Source organism: Nasonia vitripennis, chromosome 1 (assembly GCF_009193385.2).
Source record: "Nasonia vitripennis strain AsymCx chromosome 1, Nvit_psr_1.1, whole genome shotgun sequence".
In the NCBI taxonomy this organism is placed as follows: domain Eukaryota; kingdom Metazoa; phylum Arthropoda; class Insecta; order Hymenoptera; family Pteromalidae; genus Nasonia; species Nasonia vitripennis.
The window spans coordinates 36562922-36586401 of NC_045757.1; the positions used below are offsets into that span (position 1 = coordinate 36562922).

The window sequence follows — 23480 nt, forward strand, 5'->3', positions numbered from 1 at the left end:
CCGCGCGATTATCCATAACGCCAATCGTCTTTTCGCGCCGTCGCGGCTCTCTTTCAGCGTTTGCTCTATTGTTTTGCGGGGGGAACAATGGGTCGAGATGTGCTCTCGAGGCGATGTGGATGCCATGTAGATTTTTGTTTTCTGATAATGGGCTCGAAGCTGGAGGTTGCTGCCGGCGGGTAATTGCGAAAAGTTGAGCTATTTTGAAGAACATTATTTATGTTATACGTTCTATTCTTAGGAAGGAAACTCGTACGCTTTTCTACGATACGATTGTTAAAGATAAAATTTTAAATTTGTAGGTTACGCTTGATCTGCGATTTTTTTTAGACGCAAAGTCGGAAACCCCCATTCCGACCTTCGTTACCTCCGACGCCTATTTGGACAAAATCTCGAAGCTTTCGACTAGAGATCGAGTTCGACTTCGAGATTTCAATAGATCGACAAAATTTAAACTGCCTCAACATAAATATACATTTCAAGAGGAATTCACATTTTTTAAAAATATTTTGTGAATTTACTGACCTGTAAAATTATTAATTTTTAGTGATTTAATATTTAAAATAGATGGAAGAAAGTGGATCGCTTACGTATTACTGGTTTACAAAGGTTCATCTCTTTAATTTGCTGCGTCAAATCTAAATGTAGCTAAAATGTAAAATATTTTGCCTCAGTTGATCACTTTGAAATGCTTTAAATGTCCTGAATATATGTACGTTAGTTACGTTAGTTATAATAATTACCTCAATAATGCGATACGTAGTCTTGGCTTCGCGTGTCCATCTCGTCATCTACAGCGTGACTTGCAAAAATTCTCACTGCACAAGTAAGTGCGCCGTCGTGTGTGAGCAACTGTGCAGAGCAAAAGTAACTATAGTCGAACTTCGAGAATCGAATCGACGAGAGAATCGAGCAGAAAGGCCTATCACTAAAGTATGTAAGTAATGTCAAGAACAAAACCAACTGTCCTCTATAAAGCTCGTGTCCTCCTAAATCGTCGCCCATATCCCTTCATCTCTTATATCTCTCAATTCCGTCTCCGAAAATTAAATCCAGCATAGCACAATGCATACGCACACGCGCATAACGACCGCAGACCGATCGGAAAACGCGATTACACCCGCGCTCGCAAATGGACAGCTCCTAACCTCTTAATCGCGCTTCGAGTGGCCATCGTACAAAACGGCTTGGACGTCGTCGCGCGCTCTGCAGTGTAGTGTCGTGCCATCCACGCGTTAACCGCTAAACCCATAAAACCCGGCGAATCAAGCCACTCGTTTCAATTGCAAACAGATGTGGCAATGTACACCCGTATCGCGAACTTTCCAACCCCCCCGCGGGCACACACATACACACATAAATATACCTATACGTAAGTGTGTATGTTGCCGCTGGTGCAGGAGACTCACCCCTACTCCCCCTGTCCTTCTCCCCCTTTTCTTCTTTCGAGTATAGCTCGAAGGGCTATCGCTCACGTGCTCTTTTCATACGTCAGTTGCGACCGATTTTTCATCCTCTGTCTTCGTTTTTGTGTCCGACGCTGACTGCGGCTGCTGCTGGGTGTTTGCTTATCTAGGACGCCTAGGAAAATAAATTTTGGTACGTACATGATCCGAAAACTACACGAAATCGTAATTATTCCAATATATTTATTGCAATAAACTTACATTATGCGTTAAAAGCGAGTCGAATTAAAAAATGAAAAATTAATCCGATCCAATTATAAAATTAAACAAACTGATCAGCTCTCACCCTAGGCTGTGTCGAGTTTCAAAGGAGGCCGTCGCCAACAATGCAGACGCACACGCTCCACAAAAACCGAGGCACCATCCGTTTCGCAGCCGCATGAAAAACGGCAACAACAGCAGGTCCAGCTCTCATTGTAGCAAGTGCAGCATCGGCCCTGCTCTGGTCCATTATCCAGCTACTGCACCCGATGCCGTGCCGCACTTCGACGGCCACCGAGCCGTGAAGAGACCGTCATATGTGCCTGCTATCTCCTATTACTCATATGATTGTCGCTTGGAACAGGGGATTCTCGTCCAGTCTATAGATACGCTCCGAGGAGGGGAACTACACGCGTTGGCCGACTTACTTTTTTCGCCGTATATATACTCTGCTCTGCTCTGTCTAATAGAATTTTCTTGTAGCGCGAGGTCGTTCGCTTTTTTGGACGATGCGCGTAGGGGTCCCGGGCGAAATCTGATATAGGTGCGTGTATTGTTAGGAGGTTTTGCTTTCGGACGGCTGTGCGCGCGCGCGTTGTGCGGTGAAAAAACATTGTTGCTGAAGTGAACTTTTATTTTGTGTTACATAATGAGAAAATCCCTGGCAATTAGTCAGCGGCCAGTGACCCGGAAAATCATCATTTGTTGACAGTTATTGACTCGAAATAAGAAAATCCCGTGGGCGGGTATAGACTGTCGGTCACACAGCAAAGCGGGTCTCAAATTAATTGCCGCTGAGAGAAAACGCCGCGAGCGAGCTGCGCGGAGTCAAGTGAGGAGACGACGATGAAGGCCGACTTAATCTCCGACGAAATCCCAGCGTCTAAGTCCCGGATAAGTCTTTGTTTAAGACTCGCGCGGATAATCTCTCGCCAGGGAGACGTATCCCGAACGGACGGCTGTCGAGAAGAGAGCCATGGAATGCGGATAAGGGTGCGAGAGCGAGGCAGGTTGGTTCTGTAGGGAGCGAGGTGGAAATGTAAGCAGGAAGTGAGAATGTGCTTTTGGATTTTTTCTGATCGCTGTAGACTCGCTTTCGAAAAATATTAAATAAAATAAACTTTTTTTCTTGAAAATCATGTATAGCATAACATATTCTAATCAATAAACAACATTTGAATTTATCGTTAATCTTTGTCGCAGACTCGTCGCACGTATAACCAACAAATCTCCGCCAAATTAATCTGAGCGCAGAAGCATCAACCACAGCGAGAGCCGCAAAACATCCTTCCTCTCAAACCTCAAGCCCAAGGGGAGAGGTCGGAAGAAATCACGATACTCCGTCGGAGAAGCTCACCTACACGATTTGCCGCAGCGAGAATCTTCGGCAGCTATGGTGGACGGCTTGGAAGGAGGAGGTCTATAAGACGCGAGCGAAATGAATACAAATGATGCCCGGGTCACCTGCGCCGTAATTGGATGATCCCCTATTCCTAGGATTATCCTTCGCTGAACGTTGCCTGCTACGTAGGAACGCCCCACTCGGCTCTCTCTACACTGCAGTGTCTATCCCGTTCTCCGAGAGGCCAGAATTGAGGTAAACGCCCACGCTTCGCCGTCTTCTCTCTCTCTCTCTCTCTCTCTCTCTCTCTCTCTCTCTCTCTCTCTCTCTCTCTTTCTCTCTCTCTCTCTCGGTGCGCTGGCGCATGTCTGACAAATTTTGAAGGTAAAGGCTGTTTTTGAAATTTGTTTTTATTGTCCGGTGGCTTTGGGAGTGCGAGAGGAGGAGTAACGTAATTTGAATTTCGTTTGTTTTAGGATTTTCTCGAAGACTGTGCTGAGGTAATATTTTTGTATTGTTAATGTGAGTAAATTTTATGAATAATTTATATTTTTTCAGATTACTTTTTAAAAAGTTTTGTTTACAGTTTGATGGTTTGAATTCTCGTTTTCAACTTTTGAAAGAAATTCAGCTGGTCTTCGTCGAACAATTGACAAGCAATTCCCTAAAGCTTCATACGTGAAAAGCGTATAGAAACCGAGCCGGCCCATCGCGTAAACTCGCACAAAGAAACAAATTTCCCTCAAAAGTCATCGCACACCTTTCCAGCATCTTCATTGTAATCTCCGCATAATACAGCCCATAACGAGTCGCTTAGTACAAATTCATCGGCACAATCGGTTCCGCGCAAACAACGCTTTCTGGCTGAAAACACGGCACTCATAGCTCCGACCGCAGACTCTGCCACTCACAAGGCCGCGCGCATTCTCCGCAAAGCACGAAAACCGCAGAGCGAGAAAATAAATCCATAAATCAATTGCGCCTACCTTCGGCTTCGCGCATAATGTCGTGCGTTGTTCCGACAATGCTCTTGCATGATGTCTTTACGACGGTTCGGCTTTCTTGGTATTATAGGTGCTGCTCGTCCGGCGAAATTGTCGGATTACGGCCCGAGTAGGCGGGCCGAGAGATTAGGCGCCTGTTAGTGGGTTGGCCGGCAATTTTTCACGCAGTCACTCTCGATTGTGCCGCAGCTCGGTGCGGTCTTTGCGCCGAGAGATGCTCGCCAGAGATTATCTCCTGACTTTAGGAGTCATCATTACTGCGGTCAGCCGATGGATTAGCCGCGCGAGCTCTCGAATAATTAGCGGTGCCTTTGGAGGTATTTCACGCTTGAGAGTCCACTATACTGTGGCGCTGTTGTGCTAGAGTAAGAACGAAGAGTCACGCATAAACAGTTTTGCGAAGGGGTAAATATTTTGCGAACGCGCTAATGAATAACGTCTACACGCTAACCGTATAATCACCTGCGAGAAGCTGCACGCACTGCTTGACACATTGGGCCGTTACTCTCGTCTAAATTGATCTCAGGGCGATCGTCGTCGCGCTGCCTCGTCTGCATAATCCGACAATTAAAATTCCCGCTCGCAGACTGCTCTGTAGTAGGTATATACGTATAAACAAATAAGAAGAAATTCAAATGAATTCGACGTCGCGGATCCCCAGGAGGTATTATTCTCGTCTCGTTGTTTCGTCGTACGTCGCGAGCACGTAGCGATAAAAGGAAAGTTTCCGTTTTCGCGGCGAAACGAGGACGCGCGCGGAGTTAGGGGACTGCTGGGACGCATCCACCATATTGTCGTTCTCTCGCATTAATCGCCTGCGCGCGAGGATACCGCAGCTTGAGCTGAGAAAGATAAGGAGAGGAGGAGTGCTGCGAGTGTCGTCGGCTGTCGTTCTGATGAAGAAGAGAGTTTGGCTGGGAAATTCGTAGTTTTGATTAAGGGAGAATCTAACTTGCTCACTGCGTGATCTGTCTTCGTTTGATTTTTAGTGGTTAAATAAAATCTAAGCAGGACTTGATCGCGCGTAGGGCAGCAAAGAGTCGAAAAACCGTTCGCACAAGCTCACGCTTTGCTATGTGTCGAATATCGGTGCCTCGAGTCCCACGCCCTCAGCTGTGGGTACAGGTATAGCGATGAGCGAGCCACACTGCCCCTGTGGGGGCAACTACGCTGCACGGTGGTCTGCGCGGTTGCGTGTGCCGCGGCTACGCTGCCGACTTGGCTGAAAAGTCTTCAAGACACTCGGCGCTCGTGATTCGAATCTCGTTGACGTGCGACGCTCGCTTTTATTGCTTTGTTTTTAACTTTGCACTGCGCCGATTGCGCGACGCGAATATATACTTCAAACCGCAAACTTTCCAAAGTTCGAATTAATAAATCCCGGCAGGAAAATCCATATTTATACATCAACACATCAGCGGCGTAACTTCCATACAGCCGCTCGCCTTGTTCCTCTCGGCCACTTTCGCGCGTACCTCCTCTGGGAGATGCAGCGGAGGACGCAATAACTTTATTAATATCCTTATCAAAAACAGCAGTAGCGCGAGCGGGAAGCGAGTTCCCGCATATCTCGAGGGCACAGTGACCAGTCTGCCGTGAGAGTTTGTCGTAGTCCTGCAGGTCTCCTCGCTATCGCTCGCTGACCGTGTGTCGCTCGACTTAGCCTAAATGTACGACTGACGGGGGACGACGAGTTTCAGCTACATTATTTTTCTCTACTAAACTCTACTAAATTTTTCAGCGTGAAATCTAGCGGGAACACGGCAAATTCGAAGACATTAAAGTCTGCGGCGCGGCAACGAGCCGAGCGAGAAAATGGAAAGCTTGTGTATATGGGCTGTATATGCATACACCGGTGGACACATCATCCCGCGGGCTCGCACTTGATTAAGACCCTCGTGCGGTAAACACGCGGAGAAGTAGGTATACTACTACGGCGTGGGTGGAGGAAAGGCGCGTTAGCATATTACGACTTTGGGGGAACATCAGCCGACCTTTAAAGCCCTTTACGGTCCAGAGCGAACGACGCCGAGCGGAGTGAAGAGTGTCTTTATGCGGCGAGAGAGACTCTACTTCGCTTTCCGATCGGCACGAGCTTTTATCCCGAGGATGTATTAATAATCGAGTTCGGTAAAAATGTGCGTTATAGAGTTTTCGTTTTTACGTCGAGTAATGGTTGCTTTCGCGATTATTACAATGTTCTTGGACCTCGAAGTGGCTCGGTCCCATGTTGGCTTATAGAACAGCGCTACTTAGATGCAAGTAATAGTTCCGTATCTCGCAGCAAAGCTACTTACCGAAGTTTACGAGGTAAGACGTTTACAGTAACCTCTTCCATATACCCGATACAGCGATGCAAAAATATTGCAATATCATTTCTAAACGTTCGAAATGCAAAATAATCGAAACCGACGAGTTATCGACTTTGCAAACTCGAATAAACTGCAGCAGCCGAGCGTCCAAACAGCCGCTATACAATCGCGCATCCTCAACTTGTCCACTTGCACGTCACGTCCGCGTTAAACGGTAATGGCTCCCTCTCTCTCTCTCTCTCTCTCTCTCTCTCTCTCTCTCTCTCTCTCTCTCTCTCTCTCTCTCTCTCTCCGAAAGATACGAGAGGCGCGAACGAGCATAAAGTTATGATGGTTTATGAATACCCCGTAACGAATGCGGCGTCGCCCCCCACAAGGGTATAATGCGAAACTATGACGCGTGATTTTCTATGCTGAAAATTGTTTTACGCCTATAAACGCACTGCGTGCGTATGGGACCTGCAGCAGCGACAGTTGGCGCGTAAAAGTATAATGACCATTTTGCCGCGTCGTGCGCTTTATTCCTACGGCCGCCTGAATGCTTGCTCGGCTAACTCGATTTCGGCCGGTGCGAGCGTCATTTGTTTCTACTTTTTGCAGCTCGTAATGAAATTGATAGCGGAGGTGGCTGCGGTCTTTTGGGCTCTTTCGAAGGATTGTCGTGGGTGTAAGCAGGTGAATTATATGCGCGGAAATTTTGAATTTTTAGCGATATAGACGAGCCTTCGTTGCGATGATTCATCGTTGTTTTTTCCAAGCAGTCGACGAGGCCCGTAAAATTTGATTAAACCTTCAACGCCTCTTGTATACGAAAATCTTCTCCGGAATAAAAAGTCATACATATTCCGCGTCGATAAAGATAGTATTTCTAACGAGACAGCCATAAATTTCGGACTTCGTACCCTCCCCTGCGCAGCACAATACGAAAATATCAAAAAAGCCCAACGCGCCCATGAAAATCGAGCCGGCGACGGCTAATTTATGCCCTTTTCGTACATCGAGCAATGACGAACTCGAAAGTATAGGAAAGAGCGACGTATCATCGACATTCGAGGGGGCAGGCGACTGCCAATTTGTAAGCGGACCCCATACTGCGCCACGACGTATACTCTACTGCTGCAGCCAGCGCCGCTATACTACTGTACGTTTAGCTCGAGTGTGCGCAATATGCTGTGCGGCACTTGATTAAAACGCCGCGTCGATATGTATGCGAGCGTATACATATGAAACGCCCTTAAGTGGCATATCGCGGATATGCATATATGAGAGGAATCTCGACTGCGAATGTGTTTGTGCTATAACTTAACGAAGTAGTTTGCAGTTTAGTCGCTGCTCGAGGGCTTTGGCTGTACGGAGGTGGCGTAAAAATTATCTCCGGAAGTGGGATGAGTAGGTTAAATGGCTGATGAAATTTGATTGGGTATGGGGTATGGTAATATTTTGAAATTATGAGTTTGACTGTTTTTTCGCTCAGGATCTTCTCAAGCTTGCTGCACTTTATCGAATAAAACTAAGCTTACGTCATAAGTTAAAACAAATATCTTCAACAGTAAAGAAAATCTACAAAGTAATCAAATAATAAAACCAAAGTTTTATCCATGAAAAAATCATGCCCGAATTCTGAAAGCTCTTTTTTATACCTCGAACTCTCTTGCCTTCTCTCGGTCCTCGACCTCGTTCATCCGTTATATAACAATCATTTTTCAAAGCCCTAGAATCGAACAGCAAAGTTGATTTTGCCCGAAGCTCCAAACACAGACACACGTACACCTCGCCATAAGGCCTCTCGGCTACATGTAATATGACGTACTAACTCATTGCATTGAATAGCTCTCGAGCCAGACAGAGAGAAGACTCTCCTGCTAGTGTGTACTAGTCGAGACTTCACGAGGGTTAGGGACCTTCGGCTAGATATACCAACAGATGGAAGTGTTAATAATTGATAGTCGCGCCCCTATAGTTGATACTCTCTCTCTCTCTCTCTCTCTCTCTCTCTCTCTCTCTCTCTCTCTCTCTCTCTCGCTCGCTGGCTCGGTCTTCGGACGAAGATCTGGCGGGGGGTGAGCACAAGGGTGCGTTGTTTCGAGCGCACAGAGAGGAGAGAGAGCTGTGTTTTTACCACCTTGCTTTTTTCGGGGATGGATGGATGGAGAAAGCGAGAAACACACGCGGCGTCGTCGATTGATTCGTGCTCGCGAGAGCGGATCATTCTCGGACCTCTGCTCTGTACGCCAGCCTATGAAATATTCAGGCCTCCGTAGCGAGATGCTTTTTGAGCTCGGTTGCGTTCTGATTGATTTTTTGCGTTTTTCCCTGCTGGTTCTTCATGCAGTTTTTTATTCTCTGAGTTGCGGAGCTTTATTTTTCTTATTTGTGAATTGCTTCGGTACGAGTTTTGAATTCAATAATTTTTAGGATGTAACATAGGGTATATGAGTTAAACATTAACGATTTTAATTTGAGTACACCTTCTTCGCCTCTAAACTCAATCAAATCCACAAAAACACTCCCTAAATAACAACCCCAGCCAACCGCGCGCAGAAATGGACACCGTCCGCAGATGTCTCAGAGTCACCTCTCTATACACTCCTCGCGCATACCGAGAGGGCCACTATAATGGACGCATTAGATCCGGCGACCTCCAGTTTAATTAGTTTACATTACGTGGGAGCCTCTCGTCGTCACGAAAGGGGACGACTGCTCGACGACGTGGACGCGAGAATGGTCGGGATCTCTCTCTATCTCTCGGCTTGTTGATTAATCGGGAAAGTTTGATACCGGGATAGAGCCGCGGGAAACGATAATCACGCCTCGTTTAGCGACATAACGGCCACCGCTAGCCTTCGCGCGATCTTCGTCGCGCTATCTCCTCTGCATGCAGGTATATACATATATACACGTCGCGAGATATAATACCTGCTCTCGGGTTTGTGCAGATGTCTCTCGGGAGTCCGTCATTGAAAGTTTATTTTCCACGCGCGCGCGCGCGCGCGAGAGCCGAGAATTTCGCGGGAGTTGACGCCAGATTTGCGCTCTGTATCGTCACGCGAGGGTTGCAAGGGTTTTTAAATTATAACGTATGAGAGTTGAGGAGAATATTTAACGCGCGAGTCACTTGCGCGATGAGCAAGCTCGGCATTGACTTTTGAAATTACGCGAACTGGATAATAAAATGTAATCGTTATTGAAGAAATGGGTCACGACTGCGCTGTCGTTTGCCTTCTTTTCGAAGCTACTGTATTTTTCCTTGTATATATATAATATTCTAGAACGAAATATTGTACTTCTGAACACTAAAAATTTGTATGTGATACTCCGACTACGTATTCTTAAATTATACGCAGCTCGGATTCATAAAACGTACACTCAGACATAATGAGCAAAGTACATCAAAAGTACCGAGAGCCTCTCTCGTACAGCGTAATTTCGTCCGCCGTAAAGGCCGCCAACGTATACCTAAAGTTATTACCGCGTCCTCGTCCGCTTCCCATATCGAAACGGCCGGGCAATATCGAAATACATACAGCTCCCTGCATGCTCGCTCTCGAGGCGTCTTGTTAATTCTTAATTGATCTAATATTTATAAAATCTCGGCCGGTCCGAGAGAAAGAGAGAGCCTCGACCGAGATTTCCCCAGGTGACCAGACGGTTATTGAAAAATATCCCGAGCTCACTGACTAAACGTTTCCCTTCCGCGCGTCTATTTTTCTTCCTTTCCTTTTGCTTCCTTCGCTACCACTGCGGCGCATGAGTGAGCTTTGCTTGCTGTTTCTCGGCAAAAAAGGGACAGCGAGGCTCAATGCTTTCAGGTGCAGATTGCTTCGATCCGGTTTTTTTGGATGTTTTACCGGTCGATGAAAATAGCTGAGGGAAGAAATTTCCCGAGTTCGTCAATTTGCGATCTTGTTGCGCATATCGATTAGAAAAAAGGTAAATAACGATCGCGAATGATGTAGGATGCAGCAGATAAAGTGAATGAAAATTTAAGTCTCGCATCAGCAGGAATCGAAAACGCGGTTGACGAATCGAGCCTCTGCGGGGTCACACCATCCGGAAAATGAATATTAGAGAACCCAGTTATCTCGCCGGTTAACATGCAAGGGGTTAATACGAAGGCGCGCCCCCAGGAGTCGTAAGGTGGCTCTCTTTCCACCGAATAAGAGTCGCTTACCCTAGCCACACACGTATGCGCACGTACGTGTCGAGGCGGGAAAGAAAGAGAGCGAACCCTTTAACCTCGCATTGGAGACAAACAAACACACGAGCGTTCTCTGCATATTTCATATTTATATTAACCTGATTAAGACATGTTGCCGAGAGAGCGGCGCCACCGCTTTAATGCAGATATGTGGAGTTTGTTTCTGAACTGGCATTCATTTTAATGGAATTTGTAATTAAATGAGCTATACGCCCCGCGCGAAAGTCCTTCTCTTTCTCTCTTTTACTGGGCTCTGCTGTACCCTTACCCCTTTGTTAATTTTGACCTTTAATGCTGCGCGAGGTCCCTTCATCTAGATACTCGAGTTATCGAGTGTGGAAACGTTTCTGTTCTTTTGGATTTATAGACAATACAGGGGCCGTGTCTCCAACTAAGATTGTTGATTTATTGTAAATATTATTTTGATTTAGTAGCTGAAATTCTCATATAGTGAAACTTATTTATTAAGCTGCTGTGATTTACTTCAAGGCTATTTTTTAGGCCTAAAAACGTAGAAATCGTGCATGTTTTGCATGAAATATTTCTTATTAATTTTATAATTGTTCATTAAAACATACATAGACAGGTACGAAACAGTAAAATCCACGGCACGACGTTTCGAGTATAAATACACGAACATCTTTCAAGAATGTATTATTCTCTTTTCACACGTTAAAAGCTTAGGTGAGACAAGAAAGTTTATTAGTAGTCAAAATGTCAAAAATTTTGAGAGTCACTCTGCTTTTGCTAGTGGGTAAGTTCGTCATACACTCTTTAGGCATTGAAAGTACTTAGATAGAAACGAGCCAAATATTCATTGCATTATTCTTCCTTTTAGTGTCCGTAGCTGCATTTTCATATGCCGTAGCAGGTAAGATACTGATAAAATATTAAATTACATTATTCAATAACGCGTGTACCATTATTTTTATATAAATATTAAAAATATGATGTGTACCAAGGGCTAAGCGCGCTTTTTGACCTCGTGTGGTTGTAATTGACTCATCTTGGGCTCGGAAACGTACTCGCCTTTGGCTCGTGCTACCGCGCCTAGACGCATACTGCAAACTCCACACTCGTTCTAAAAAAGCTCACTTTACGCCCTCGGTACACAATCATTATGCACTCATCAACATTAATTGTAGTAATTAATTCGATATTTTTGTATTTTTGTACAGATAATGCTAATGATCTTCCACATATTGGTAATACATTTTTTTACACTCATTATATGTATAATGCCTGCTAAGTGTATATATTTAACGATAATTCTATTACTTTTTTAAGACAATTATGGCGAAACCAACGAATGTCCACCTAATGAATCATTCATGGATAAGTGTAATTACTGCAGATGTGGTCCTGAAGGAAAGGATGCTGCTTGCACTAAAATGAATTGCCCTTAGGTGGCCAAGTATTATTAATTTATACAACATTAAATAAAGGTTTCATTGAATAATTAATCTTGATTTCAACATATTATTAAACCACATAGTTCGTAATCGTATCTAACAGTATTGTCAAAAGTTAATCAGCAGTCCTTTTAAATTCGAAATAATTAGGCTAGTAAAAGTAGGTCATTTTTTGCTCTTTGAGATATATTATGATCAAAATAAAAAAAAATGTATATTTTTTATTTATTTTGACAATGTACATAGAATTGGGCAATACTTCAACATACGCATAGTGAAAGGCTCCCGCCTATACTTTGCCAAAAAATATATTTAATGAATATTCTAACCGTCAACAAAATAGAAAATATGTAAAACTTTTTTTATGGAACAATAAAATATCAGACACGACCATCCATTACAATGTCTCTATCGGTGTTGTGCATGCACACCTCGATTTTTATGATAAATTTTGAGTATAAATACAGGAATTCTAATGAAAGCTACTCATTCTTCTTCTACGCATTAAGAGGTTGACAATTAACAAGTCTTTTTCTTTGATAGTCAAAATGTCAAAAGTTTTGAAAGTCGGTTTGCTTTTACTACTGGGTAAGTTTGCCATACACTTGATCACATGATAAATATTTCAAATAAAAACGAGCCAAATATTTCTTTCGTTTTCCTCCTTCTAGTGGCAGTAGCTGCCTCTGCATATGCCGTAGCAGGTAAAGCATCAACGAACTATTATTTATTATTCAAAGCACGTACTATTATATCCAAATTAATTTTAATAAATTTTATATTGAATTTGTAGAAGAAAATGGAGCGCCAAAAGAAAACAAGCAACTTCCACAAATTGGTAATATACTTTTATTTGTAGTCATGTACAATGTTTGCTAAATTTGAATATTTAACCGTAATTATCATTAATTTAGACGACTATGGCGTAACCAACAAATGTCCAGCTAATCAGCCCTTCAAGTGGAATTGTAACTATTGTACTTGTGGTCCAGAAGGCAAGGATGCTTCTTGCACACGAATGGCTTGTCCGCAACATTAAGTTGCAATTGAATTGTACAAACTTGAAAAATAAATTTACTTAGTATTCAAAACCATTATTTATATTATTTTGACACGTATTTCCATTAATCCAAGTAATTATATCAATTAAATGATGAACTATTTCATTACATTAATCATAGAAAAGAATGATACTCAGTTGAATATTGAAAAAAATTGCATTATTATCATCGACAGAATACTTTTGTGTTTATATTAGTAGAAAACGTTTTTCCTTTTAGTAGTGAGCATTTAGAGCACAAAAGTAGGTCACACAAATGTTTAATCAGTGGGTATTTACATTCATTTTATTATTGTATTACTATCATGTTTTTTCCGATAGTTATAAAAGCAACCGACGCTCCTGAATTATCAACGACTGCGGTCAGTATGCGTAGTGCGTTTGTACAGTTGAATAATTGCGAATGCTAAGAGTTGTAAAATTTCGATTCATCTACATAGACTTATTTGTCTGAAAGCATACTACTTTAAATATGATAGCTTACGTTTTCGCTATGTACGTTTCTACGTTCTTCAGTAAGTTTATACATTGTTTATTTCCAAATTACATTTTTGCTTAAATTTTACATTGAATTTAAATCATTATTCTTATCAGTTTCTGACATTTACTCAAATTCTGCTCAAAGCGTACCAGGTAAAAATATTAAAAACTAAACATGTATTCTAACTACATAATATTTGCAAATTATTGCATATTGATTTTTGACTATTCGATTCTTACTAGGTCGAGACGACTGGTACAAGACTGGATTGAAATATGACGATCTTCCACGTGTTTGTAAGTATCTATATAAATTACATGCAAATTAAATTATTTTATTTATCATTATGTTTGTTATTACTTAAAAGTCAGCTTGAAAGCCGGATGTCCAGCAAAAGAATTCTATCTAGATTGTAATATGTGTAATTGTGGAGATTCCAATGAGCCGGCTTGTACCTACAAAGCTTGTCCGCAACCCCCTCAGATAGGTAAATCAAATTTTATCGTATTATATCTGATATCAAAAAAGAATATACAAATGCATCAATCATAACTTATCATTCAAGTTAACTGGAGAAGTGGGAAGTCCTGTCCAGCGGGTCAACATTTCTACTGGAAGTGCAACGACTGCTCCTGCGAAGAAAATGGAAGAGAAGCATCCTGTACTAGAAATTTCTGTCCAGACTTTGGAGACTCTCCTTCACAGTAATTCCGTTTTTGATAAAAAAACCATATTATACATAAACTAGCCAATACACGCATGGCTCACCATTACGCATCAGCCACAAAAATCCCTTCCTCGAATAAATTTGCAATTCCTCCATCCAACTCGGAACTAGCTCTATAATCACATGCCGCACCTCAATCCTCCCGAAGAAAGACGTATCAGCATATCCTTCCCGCATTTGTCGCGCGTCTTCTTGCTATTCCGCGGACAGAGCCCCTCTAAAAGAGAAGGAAACGAAGGAAGCAGCGGCGGCACGTCGTCGCGAGGAAGAGCAAGCGAGACAGAAAGTCTCACACACGTACGCGAAGGAAAAGCGAACGAGAGAAATCGAGCACGAAAAATAAAGCGAGACAGAGCGAGAGCTTGCGCGCGCGAGCGCCAGGCAAAGAATGGAACTTGCAGGAATTTGATGGAGAAAGAGAGGGAGGGAAGCGCCGCTCGAGCTAGGGGAGGAGAAGTGGCGAAAAGAGAAAGAGAGAGTGAGAGAGCGAACGAGTTGGTACGTTCGTGCGTGGTGCGGTCCCAGAGTCCCCGAGCCGATCCTGCCAAGTTATTTAAATTCAAATTCGAAATATCGTCGAGGGTCGCTAACATATTGTTTGTTTCGTTTGCGCGAGTAGCGCGCGAACGCTGCTGGCGTGCCGAGAGCGAAAGGGCCGCGCGCGGGCTTTCGAATTCGCTGACCTTTCTCCGACCGGTGGGTTCGCCGCTTTTTTTCTGCTACTTTCGACGAGGGCTATTTTTCGTGTAATTTGACGGGGCGAATGAGTTAGCAATTTGAACGAGTTTTAGGGTGTCGATTTATCGCGTTGCATAAATTTGCATGCGTTTGGAGATTTCGTTCTGTAGCGACGATGACGAATTGTGCACAAACGCGATTTATTTTTATCGGTGATTCCGCGGAGTTAACGAAGAAGCCTCTCCACCTGAAATAATTAGGTTACACAGCCGTGAAAATCGACACCCCCGGAGAAAACGAGGCTGCGACCACGAGTACACGGTAGCGCATTACCAAGCAAATAAGATGCTGACAGTGCAGCAGCTCCGCTCCCCGAAATAGACGCCCCCGCGGCGAATCCTCTTCGACATGCTACCTGCAAATTGTTAAGGGATAAGGGAATTGCGCGACGAACATGACACTCGCTGCTGCACCGGCCGAATTGCGCGACTCGGAGGAAACGGCCAACTCTGTGGGTGAACGCGTGTTGTCGCGTACATCCTATGCAAATAAGACAATGCGTTGATGCCGGCTATGTGTCGTGACTTGGGGCGGATCAGGGAAGCGAGTGATTTTTGGAATTAGGATTGACGGGTGCGTCGGACCGTGGAGAGTTGTTGCGGGGCTGTGTGCCCGTTAATAGGTGTATATGCATGATTATTCTGCCGAGTCGCGCCGGGATGCTCAATATTTTAATTCCATCGACCTTTTTCATACCGCGAAATTAAAAACCCACACAATCCGATTTCCCTCCAGAGCAGCCGCAACTTAATAATCCCAACCTCCCTCACCGACGAACAAAAACAAGCCCCGACACCTCGAGCCTCCAAAAAAGCTCCCAGACACCAAGGACGGCTGTCCCTCTCGCGAAAGCTCCATTCGACATTATCAAGTAGTGGCTACTGCACATACGAGCAGTCTTTTTAAGCCGGGCACTTGTAAGGGTCAGCAGCCGCAAAAAGACTTAATTAATGAGCTCCTGGTCCAGCCCTCTCTCCTAGCTCAGAAATGTCACGCTCTTTCGTCTTTCCTCCCCGAGGGCGACGAGAGAGAAGGCACATACGTAGCAACGTATATATAGCTGGAGCCGCGGACTGAGATGACGGAGTGCCCTCCGAGGAGCAACGGCGGCGGTAGCGGCGACCCTCTCGATGCTGCAAACTCGAGCTTCGTATGAATATGTCTCCGCTAATTCAAACTCTCCGTCCCAGAGGTGAAGGGGCTGCGCCGTTCTCTGTTTATGAGGAATATTAAAAACTTCGGCGCGACGCGACTTCTCCGCGCGTAGATATAGCGTATGTACGTGCGGTGTACGGGAGTTGGACTTTAATTAGGGCCGCCCGAGTCAAAGAACGATGGCGCTGGACCGAAGGGATCCTGGGATGACTCTTTTCACCTTCATTTTTTCGTCGTGGTGTCTTCTGCGGCGTGTATGGGGAAAGGCTATTGGCAAAGGAGGAAATTGAAATTTATATTCGTGTGTGAAGTCGGGTCTGATATTTTACGTGATTAATTACCCCTTCGTTCGCCGCGCTTTTCAAATTTATAGAAAAAATTTGGTACACAGTAGTTAGACGTGCGAATTAAAACTAAAAATGTGAGATGCTGTAATCCTCGTTCGCGCGATGGCATTAAAATTTTACGCCACTTTTAGTTTCGGAACGTATAACTCAATTCGAACTGCGCATACACATAGCGATCCGCTCGTTTTTTTTCTCGCACCTTCGCCTTTTTACGCCGCCTAACTTTTCTCATCCTGAAACCTATCTGCGGTCGGTCGTATTTTATTTACGCGATAATTGAAAATTCCACGGTATACGACCGATGGATTTGTCACCAGCGAAGGTTTTATGTCGTCCCTTAAATTTCCTGCCTCCTACGGCCGCGAGCCACGGGCGGTTTATACAACTTCTATCGATCTATTTCAGATAGACGTGAAGCTGTTTAACGCTGCCAAACACTTTCACAATCATGGGAAGCGATAACTTATGGACATCTGCCTAAATTAACTACAGAATACTCCATCGGTAAATAGTAGTGCTCATAGCTGTAGGCCAGTGTCCGAATGTCCGTTATTCGAGAATAAAGAAAATTATTTGCCGAGCGAAATTCATCACCATCAAGCATTGCTCCAAAAGGCCTGGAAGTAACAGATAGCCAGAATCAATACCTTTATCGGCGCCGCTTAAAACCCGTTAAAAGATCGCCTCTCGAAAGACACGCGGTTCGATCCATCTCCGCCAAAGCCGCTGCAGCAGCAGGTACACAGCGGGCAAAACAGCTCTCCACATACACTACCAAGAGTTTTGCACGCGGAAAAGCGGATACGAGTTCGCGGGAGCAGGAGAACATGGATTGAGGAGCCCCCGCGGGCTCGTGAAATCAGTCAGACCACGAGCCTTAGCCCGCGTGCTTTTAGTTGCTGCTGCTACTCCTGCTGTTGTAGCTGTGGGTTCATAGTAGGTGGATTTTGAAGAGGACAGCGCAGGAATTGAACGTGACGTGTTGTCGGGGGTCGGTTGTTCGCAAAGTGGAAGAGGCAAGTGCAGAAAGAAATTCGAAAGTGATTGATATGTTGGAAAGAATCGATGAAATTATACGAGAGAGAACTCGCTTGTGTGGAATAAAAATTGCGAAAAAAAGTACGAGCCAGAATTTCATTTTCGAAGCTATAGTAGTAGCGCGACTGCACAAAGCAGAGAAGAGAAAGCCGACGATCCATTCACAATTTTCAATTTTGCAGGCAGCCGTTACATAAATACAAACTAAAACTTTCCTCCCGCCTCCGCCGTTGTCGTCGTCGGCGTCCTGCGAGCTCATGAAAAAATCTTTGTTCCGCAATGAAGTATGGCGCGCACGCGAGCTCGACTACCGTCGCCAAGAAGAATGGGTGACGGGACTCCTTAAATTTGAAAAATTAAATTACGCCGTCGTAAAGCTCGCCCCTGTGTGTACGCTTCGAGCCGTTGAATAAAAACAGCATTAGTCCGTGCATAATGTATGGGTCACGGGGAGGTTTGAGCGTAGGTACGAGAGCTTCGTGTTTCGCACCCGCTCGTGCGCGCGCGCGCGATATAAAATCCAGGGAGTGTGAGGCTGGAAGGTAAGAGTCGCGAGGAAAAAGGCGGAAGCGAGAGAGAGAGAGAGAGAGAGAGAGAGAGAGAGAGAGAGAGTCGAGTTTTTATCGCGCTTCTTTAACCAATTTCATTTTCGCTTTATGCGCGGTTGCTGGAAAGATTTTAATTACCGTTGATGATGCTTTATGGTATGCTTCATTTTTGGACCTAAAAAGAGGATTCTTTTGATTCGCGTGAAGCTGTCGTAGTCAATGCTTGAAACAATCGCAAATAGCTTAATTTTAAGGAATTTTCGCATTTAGTTAGTATACCGAAAACTAAATATCTTTAATTGCTTTATAAACTGATTCACTGACACTGAAATACACATTTGAGAAAGTAATAAATATAGGATCCACTTACAGCTGATATGAAAGTATACATATATGTGTTTGAGAATAATACGTTGATATTCTGATTTCAAGGTTACGGCGAGGAAATCGTACAATGAATAAGAAAATTTTAGTTTTATGTGCTTTTTATTAATACACTTTTTCTGCTTACATTTGTATAGCATGCATCATTAAATGCATGAAATTTCAGTACTAAAAACTCTTCAGAGTTCGTTAGTACCATCTAAGATATAATAGAAAGATACTCGGTATATACAATCGAATTGAGTGATCTTATCTCTATACTATAATATAGTGCTACGCTTGTTTTCCTAATAATTTACTACAATACGTCATACATGAGTGATATTTTTCGCAACTCTTTTCAATTCATGTCTGGCAATCTTAGCAGAAGTAACCTTAGGCAAATCGTCTAGAAATACGATGCCACCTCTTATTTTTTTTTCTTCTCCAAGCACAGAAGATAATTTAATCAGATCTCTTCCAGGTACCTGAATTGAAAATTTAATTTAATAAATAATTTTATGCTTTCTCAATGAATACAAATAGCATTAGAAAGCAGTGCACATACTTTACTTCAAAGAATTATCTTAACAAAAGCTATGGGCAATTCTCCGTCTTTTTTATGAGAGATTGGTACCACTGCAACTTCGGTGACGGCTGGATTAATCATTAGTGCTTGTTCGATTTTGTTTGGAGATAATAAGTGGTTTTTGTATTTTATCAATTCATTGACTCGATCAAGTAAAAATATTTCGCCGTGCTCGTTGTAGTAACCGAGATCTCCACTGCGGAGCCACCCTTGAAAATAATTAATAAATTCTCAATTCTTAATGTTTAAAGATAAAAAATAAAATACCTTCTTTATCAAATGACTGTTTTGTAGCTTCAAGGTTTCCAAAGTAACCTAGCATCATTGATTGTGACTTGAAACGTAATTCTCCAATGGCATGCGGACCCAAAATTTTTCCTGATTTCAAACTAACTACCTTCATTTCTGTATTGCTGACGACGAATCCAATTGACTCGTACCTTTTACATTTTCTATATTGACATGCGATACTGCGACCGAACTCTGTCATGCGTACAACAGATATCCGCAGCAGTTAATATACAAAGTATTTAATCTCACCTGTCCCACATGATCTGGTTTGTTTCTCAAAAATTGTAAAATAAGTTCCCCAGTACAAAAAGGTACATTGATCGGTTCTTGAACACCTTTTATTATATTATTTTCTATTACAAAATCAAGGGAAGCCTATTCGCAATAAATACAAACATTTATAAACGAAAAGTAATTGATTATCGTACCAACATTTTTACTTACAAATATTCGATTATTTTGCTCTGTCATGATTTTGACAACGAATGTCATTGATAACTCTTGTACGGATGTTGATTTTCCTATCCAGCAAGGTGCGATAATACCCTATCAAATATTATTATAACTTATCAAGTAGTAGATCACGTCTTCTAGCACTTGTTTATTGTTATCTGATGCTCGATGAGATATTTCAAAAGAAACTATTTTAGACATACGACGTTATTTTGTGTACCAAGGGCGTAAAGTAGGCTTTTTGGAACATGTGTGGAGTTTGCAGTACGAGTCGACGGCGAGCTAGCACTAGTCTGCGAGCAGACGATAAATGCGTAGCGCGTGTTTTAATTTCTGCGTGCCTTGTGCCACTACTTTGATTTTTTTCCATATGGCACCTCATAGTATACGAGCGTTTATTATTTTACATTTTCTTGACAAAGCTGGCAATAAAGGTTTTATTTTTCCACTTGTCGCAAAAAGCTATGGGCCGTTTTTTAGGACTGTTAAAATGCAGAAATCGTGCATGGACTATAGAAAGAAAACCTACTATTAGTCGATATCGATGTGGATAGCAAACGCGTCATAACTCAAATCACTAGGTAATAGGTGCAAAAGTAGATAACATATAAAATATGTGAATTTTTTTTCCGCGAAGTCAAACATTTCACATCAGACAATCGCACAAGTGCTGAATGTATCCTATCTTCGAAAATTCTATTCGCTAGACCTCACCTATTCAATAAACTTCTCCTTATACCGCCTTATCTCATCGGAGCATTTGAAGCGAATTCGTCAAGCATTACATAATGGCACCGCCATAAAATACGCGGGAAATCATTTCTCCGGTGATATAAAAACTCCGAGATAGAAGAAGATAGAAGGAGAGAGAGAAGTCGTTACATCAGCGCCGTGAGCCTTAAGCGCGTTTCTACCACTGACGGAATACAAAATTACTCTCGCGCATGCGGATCAGGCCTTGAATATGCGGCAAAGCCGTCGCGCGCAAAGAAGTAAATCCCGAAGAAGCGCGAGTTATCATCGCCGAGGACGATTCGATTTATCAAGCGCGGGCAATCCTGTACATCCCGACAAGACTTTTCACTCCGATCTTTTGATTAAAATGCGCGAGCTTAATCATCAGGCACTACCTGGGGACACCTTTCCTCTCCCTTTTCTCGGCCGCCTCTAAACAGCCGCGCGTTGTACACACAGCACAGTCTTTTCAACGCCGACGGAGGGGAGGACAGGTCGAGGAGAAGAAAATCCGCGCGCGACGCGAATAATACGCGAGGCGGTCTCTTGTTGCTTCGCGCGCCCGGATATCTCGGAATGATAAGAGGCGCGCGCGCACCTGCAGTCTCCCCGTTTTAAGATATTAAAATGTGTCATCAGTTGATGCGCCTTCGTTACGTCGCGCGAGCTTGATTGATCCGGCCGTACTCGAGGTGTTTTTTTTTCTCACTCTGCGGGATGCTGTGTAATTTCCTTTGTCTGCGCGGAGATGAGACAAAAAGACGGGCTGTATTACCCTGAATTGGTCTCACGCTCGCTCGTCGTATTATTCCGTCTTATGAGTGATAGGCGCGGCAACGTTTCTTTGTGCTGCTTCTCTTAAGAAATTGATGAAGGCTCGTTCGCTTCCCGGAATTTCGAATTACGAGTTATCCACAACCTCACTATACCCGTTAATCGCGACAGCGCGTTCGATCGAATTAAACATAGCGCGCTGCAACAGAGTCAATACTAGAACAAATAGCCGAATTTAATCAAGCACCTCGTCCAGGCGCGACATTACGAAATTTTCAATTCTCGGCTGCTGATACGCATTCAGTCGGCGGCCGCAGCGTTATTACCCCGTTTATTAAAAGCCCCGCGAGTAAACACAGCGCAGCGGTGCGGCAGCAATCGGTGGCGCGTGTGCAACGGCGCGTGCTGCTGACTCTCTCGCCCCGACGGATGTCACGCCTCTCCATTCTGCTGCCGCGCGGAAATAAGCCGATCGACGCGACGATTGAGGAAATACACAACCACTCTGTATTCTACCCCTCGATAAATCAGTGTCCGCGAGAAGGAGCTGAGAGAGGTGAGGAAAGGGTGCGGCGATAATTGTCGTAGCGATGGATTTTTCCAATTCTTTCGATCTCTTTGACTGAGCAATTTATAGCTAGTCAAAGACATCGCCGATAGCGAGCAGCTCGACACATAGCTAGTGCAACTCGTCGCCTGGTCGAGAAGGGGTGGATTCTCCACCCCCGCACAGAGTCCACACGAAGCTCGACAGGGCCTAGAGAAAGAGAGACAGAGAAAGCAGCATCGGAAAAGAGAAGAAGCCAGCTCGGCGCGAGCTGCTAGCTGCTGCGGAGGGGTTGGGGGTCGATGAGAGCGAGAGACTCGGTGGAGTGGGGAGGAGTAGAGTCGAGAGAGGAGAGAGTCTAGCGCGGTGGGTTCGCTGCTGCAATTTCCGCGGCACGTGATTGGGGCAGCCTCCTCGGGGAGCAAAAACTCCATCTACAAATGAACAGCCGTGACAAGAGCCATAATTTCTCGGAGCCGCTGCCACCGCTGCTGCTGCTGCTGCTTCTTCTTCTCTCTTTTGATGCGCGAGATTGAGGGAGAGAGATATACTGCGAGCGAGAGTGTAATACGTAAACGCCTCGCGTGCACTTTGCCGTTGCAGCTTTTGGGGTCGACGTTGTTGTCCGCCTCGATGAAGTCGACGGGACGCGACGAGAGGCCGGATTAGGTGTGTACATTTTCTTACGTCTTTGCTGTGGCTGCGTGTATAGACGGAGGAGCTTTTATGGGTAACAAAAGCTGCGTTAACGGCCGCTGGATTGAGCGGGAACGGGTACTTCTTGACTTGATGTAGTCGTTAAGGTTTGAGATGAAAAAAGATAACTCGTGTTTAATTTATGGGACGATGATTTCAAGATCGACGAAGTGATCATCAAACTACAGCCAATTTCACCTGTAAACCACCCTCTACGACCCTCTCTGTTGCCATCAGTTCCATCAGCCGAAAAAAAGAGCGAGACGAGAAAAACATATCGGCGTTTCATTTCATCCACTGAATTCTCGTGCCCCGATACAGTAATCCCGCCACGTCTGATATGTTCGCGAGAGCCAATCCAGAGAGCTGGCTTCGTGCAGATCACGCGCACACCTCGGGATGATGTACGACTTTGGCCGCGAAAAAATTAAACGTATAACCTTTGATAAATAGACTTTGCCCGACTATCTCTTAGTCCCTCTTGTGTTTTAAACGAGAAGAAAATATCCGATGCTACGAGTTATTTTACAATTTCAACGTTTTAGTTTAGTGGTCGATTTAATGCATACGTTCTATTCGGGGCTTCGGGTATCGATTACGTGTCACTGCGCGTGATCAGCGGACGGTTCAATAACGCAATAATTCACAGCCACCAAAAATTACGTCAAAAATGACGTGTTTAACGTTCACACTGTGCATTACGGCTCGGTGCATAAATTATGGTAAAACCGCTGAGATCAAATAATGAAATTGGGAAATTACTCGCGTAAATTTACGGCTGCTGTTCTTGCACCGGCATGAATATTTTTAACCAATGCACTTTCAGCTCATGATTAATGGCTGACTTTGCATAAACTAGAAGTGCGCGAGCTTTTCAATCCAACTTCGGGAATAATACATGCTTTTGTCCAGTGTTTTCAGTCGATGTCTATGAATTTTTTCAAAATTGAAAAATGATTCGGCTAGGGTCACGCGAGAATGTAAAAGCTCATAGAATATTAAT

The 23480-nt window shown here is 44.0% G+C and overlaps 3 protein-coding genes across 3 annotated transcripts; 2 read left to right on the forward strand and 1 right to left on the reverse strand.

The window, feature by feature from the left end:
* Positions 1-12423: 12423 nt before the first annotated feature.
* LOC100123852 (small serine proteinase inhibitor-like venom protein) lies at positions 12424-13022 on the forward strand. The gene is made up of 4 exons (NM_001161611.1): positions 12424-12523; positions 12607-12639; positions 12729-12773; positions 12850-13022. The coding sequence occupies exons 1-4, from the start codon at positions 12484-12486 to the stop codon at positions 12972-12974; spliced, it is 243 nt and encodes an 80-aa protein (NP_001155083.1). The 5' UTR covers positions 12424-12483; the 3' UTR covers positions 12975-13022.
* Positions 13023-13228: 206 nt separating this feature from the next.
* On the forward strand, positions 13229-14303 carry LOC107980946. Its single transcript, XM_016984506.3, has 5 exons — positions 13229-13510; positions 13590-13628; positions 13719-13772; positions 13844-13963; positions 14042-14303. The coding sequence occupies exons 1-5, from the start codon at positions 13468-13470 to the stop codon at positions 14182-14184; spliced, it is 399 nt and encodes a 132-aa protein (XP_016839995.1). The 5' UTR covers positions 13229-13467; the 3' UTR covers positions 14185-14303.
* Positions 14304-18721: 4418 nt separating this feature from the next.
* Positions 18722-19532, reverse strand: LOC103317881 (4-coumarate--CoA ligase-like 5). Its single transcript, XM_008217847.1, has 4 exons — positions 19522-19532; positions 19249-19433; positions 19030-19190; positions 18722-18880 (listed from the first exon to the last, which is right to left on the reverse strand). Exons 1-4 carry the CDS (start codon positions 19530-19532, stop codon positions 18722-18724), a joined length of 516 nt encoding a protein of 171 aa, XP_008216069.1.
* Positions 19533-23480: the final 3948 nt, after the last annotated feature.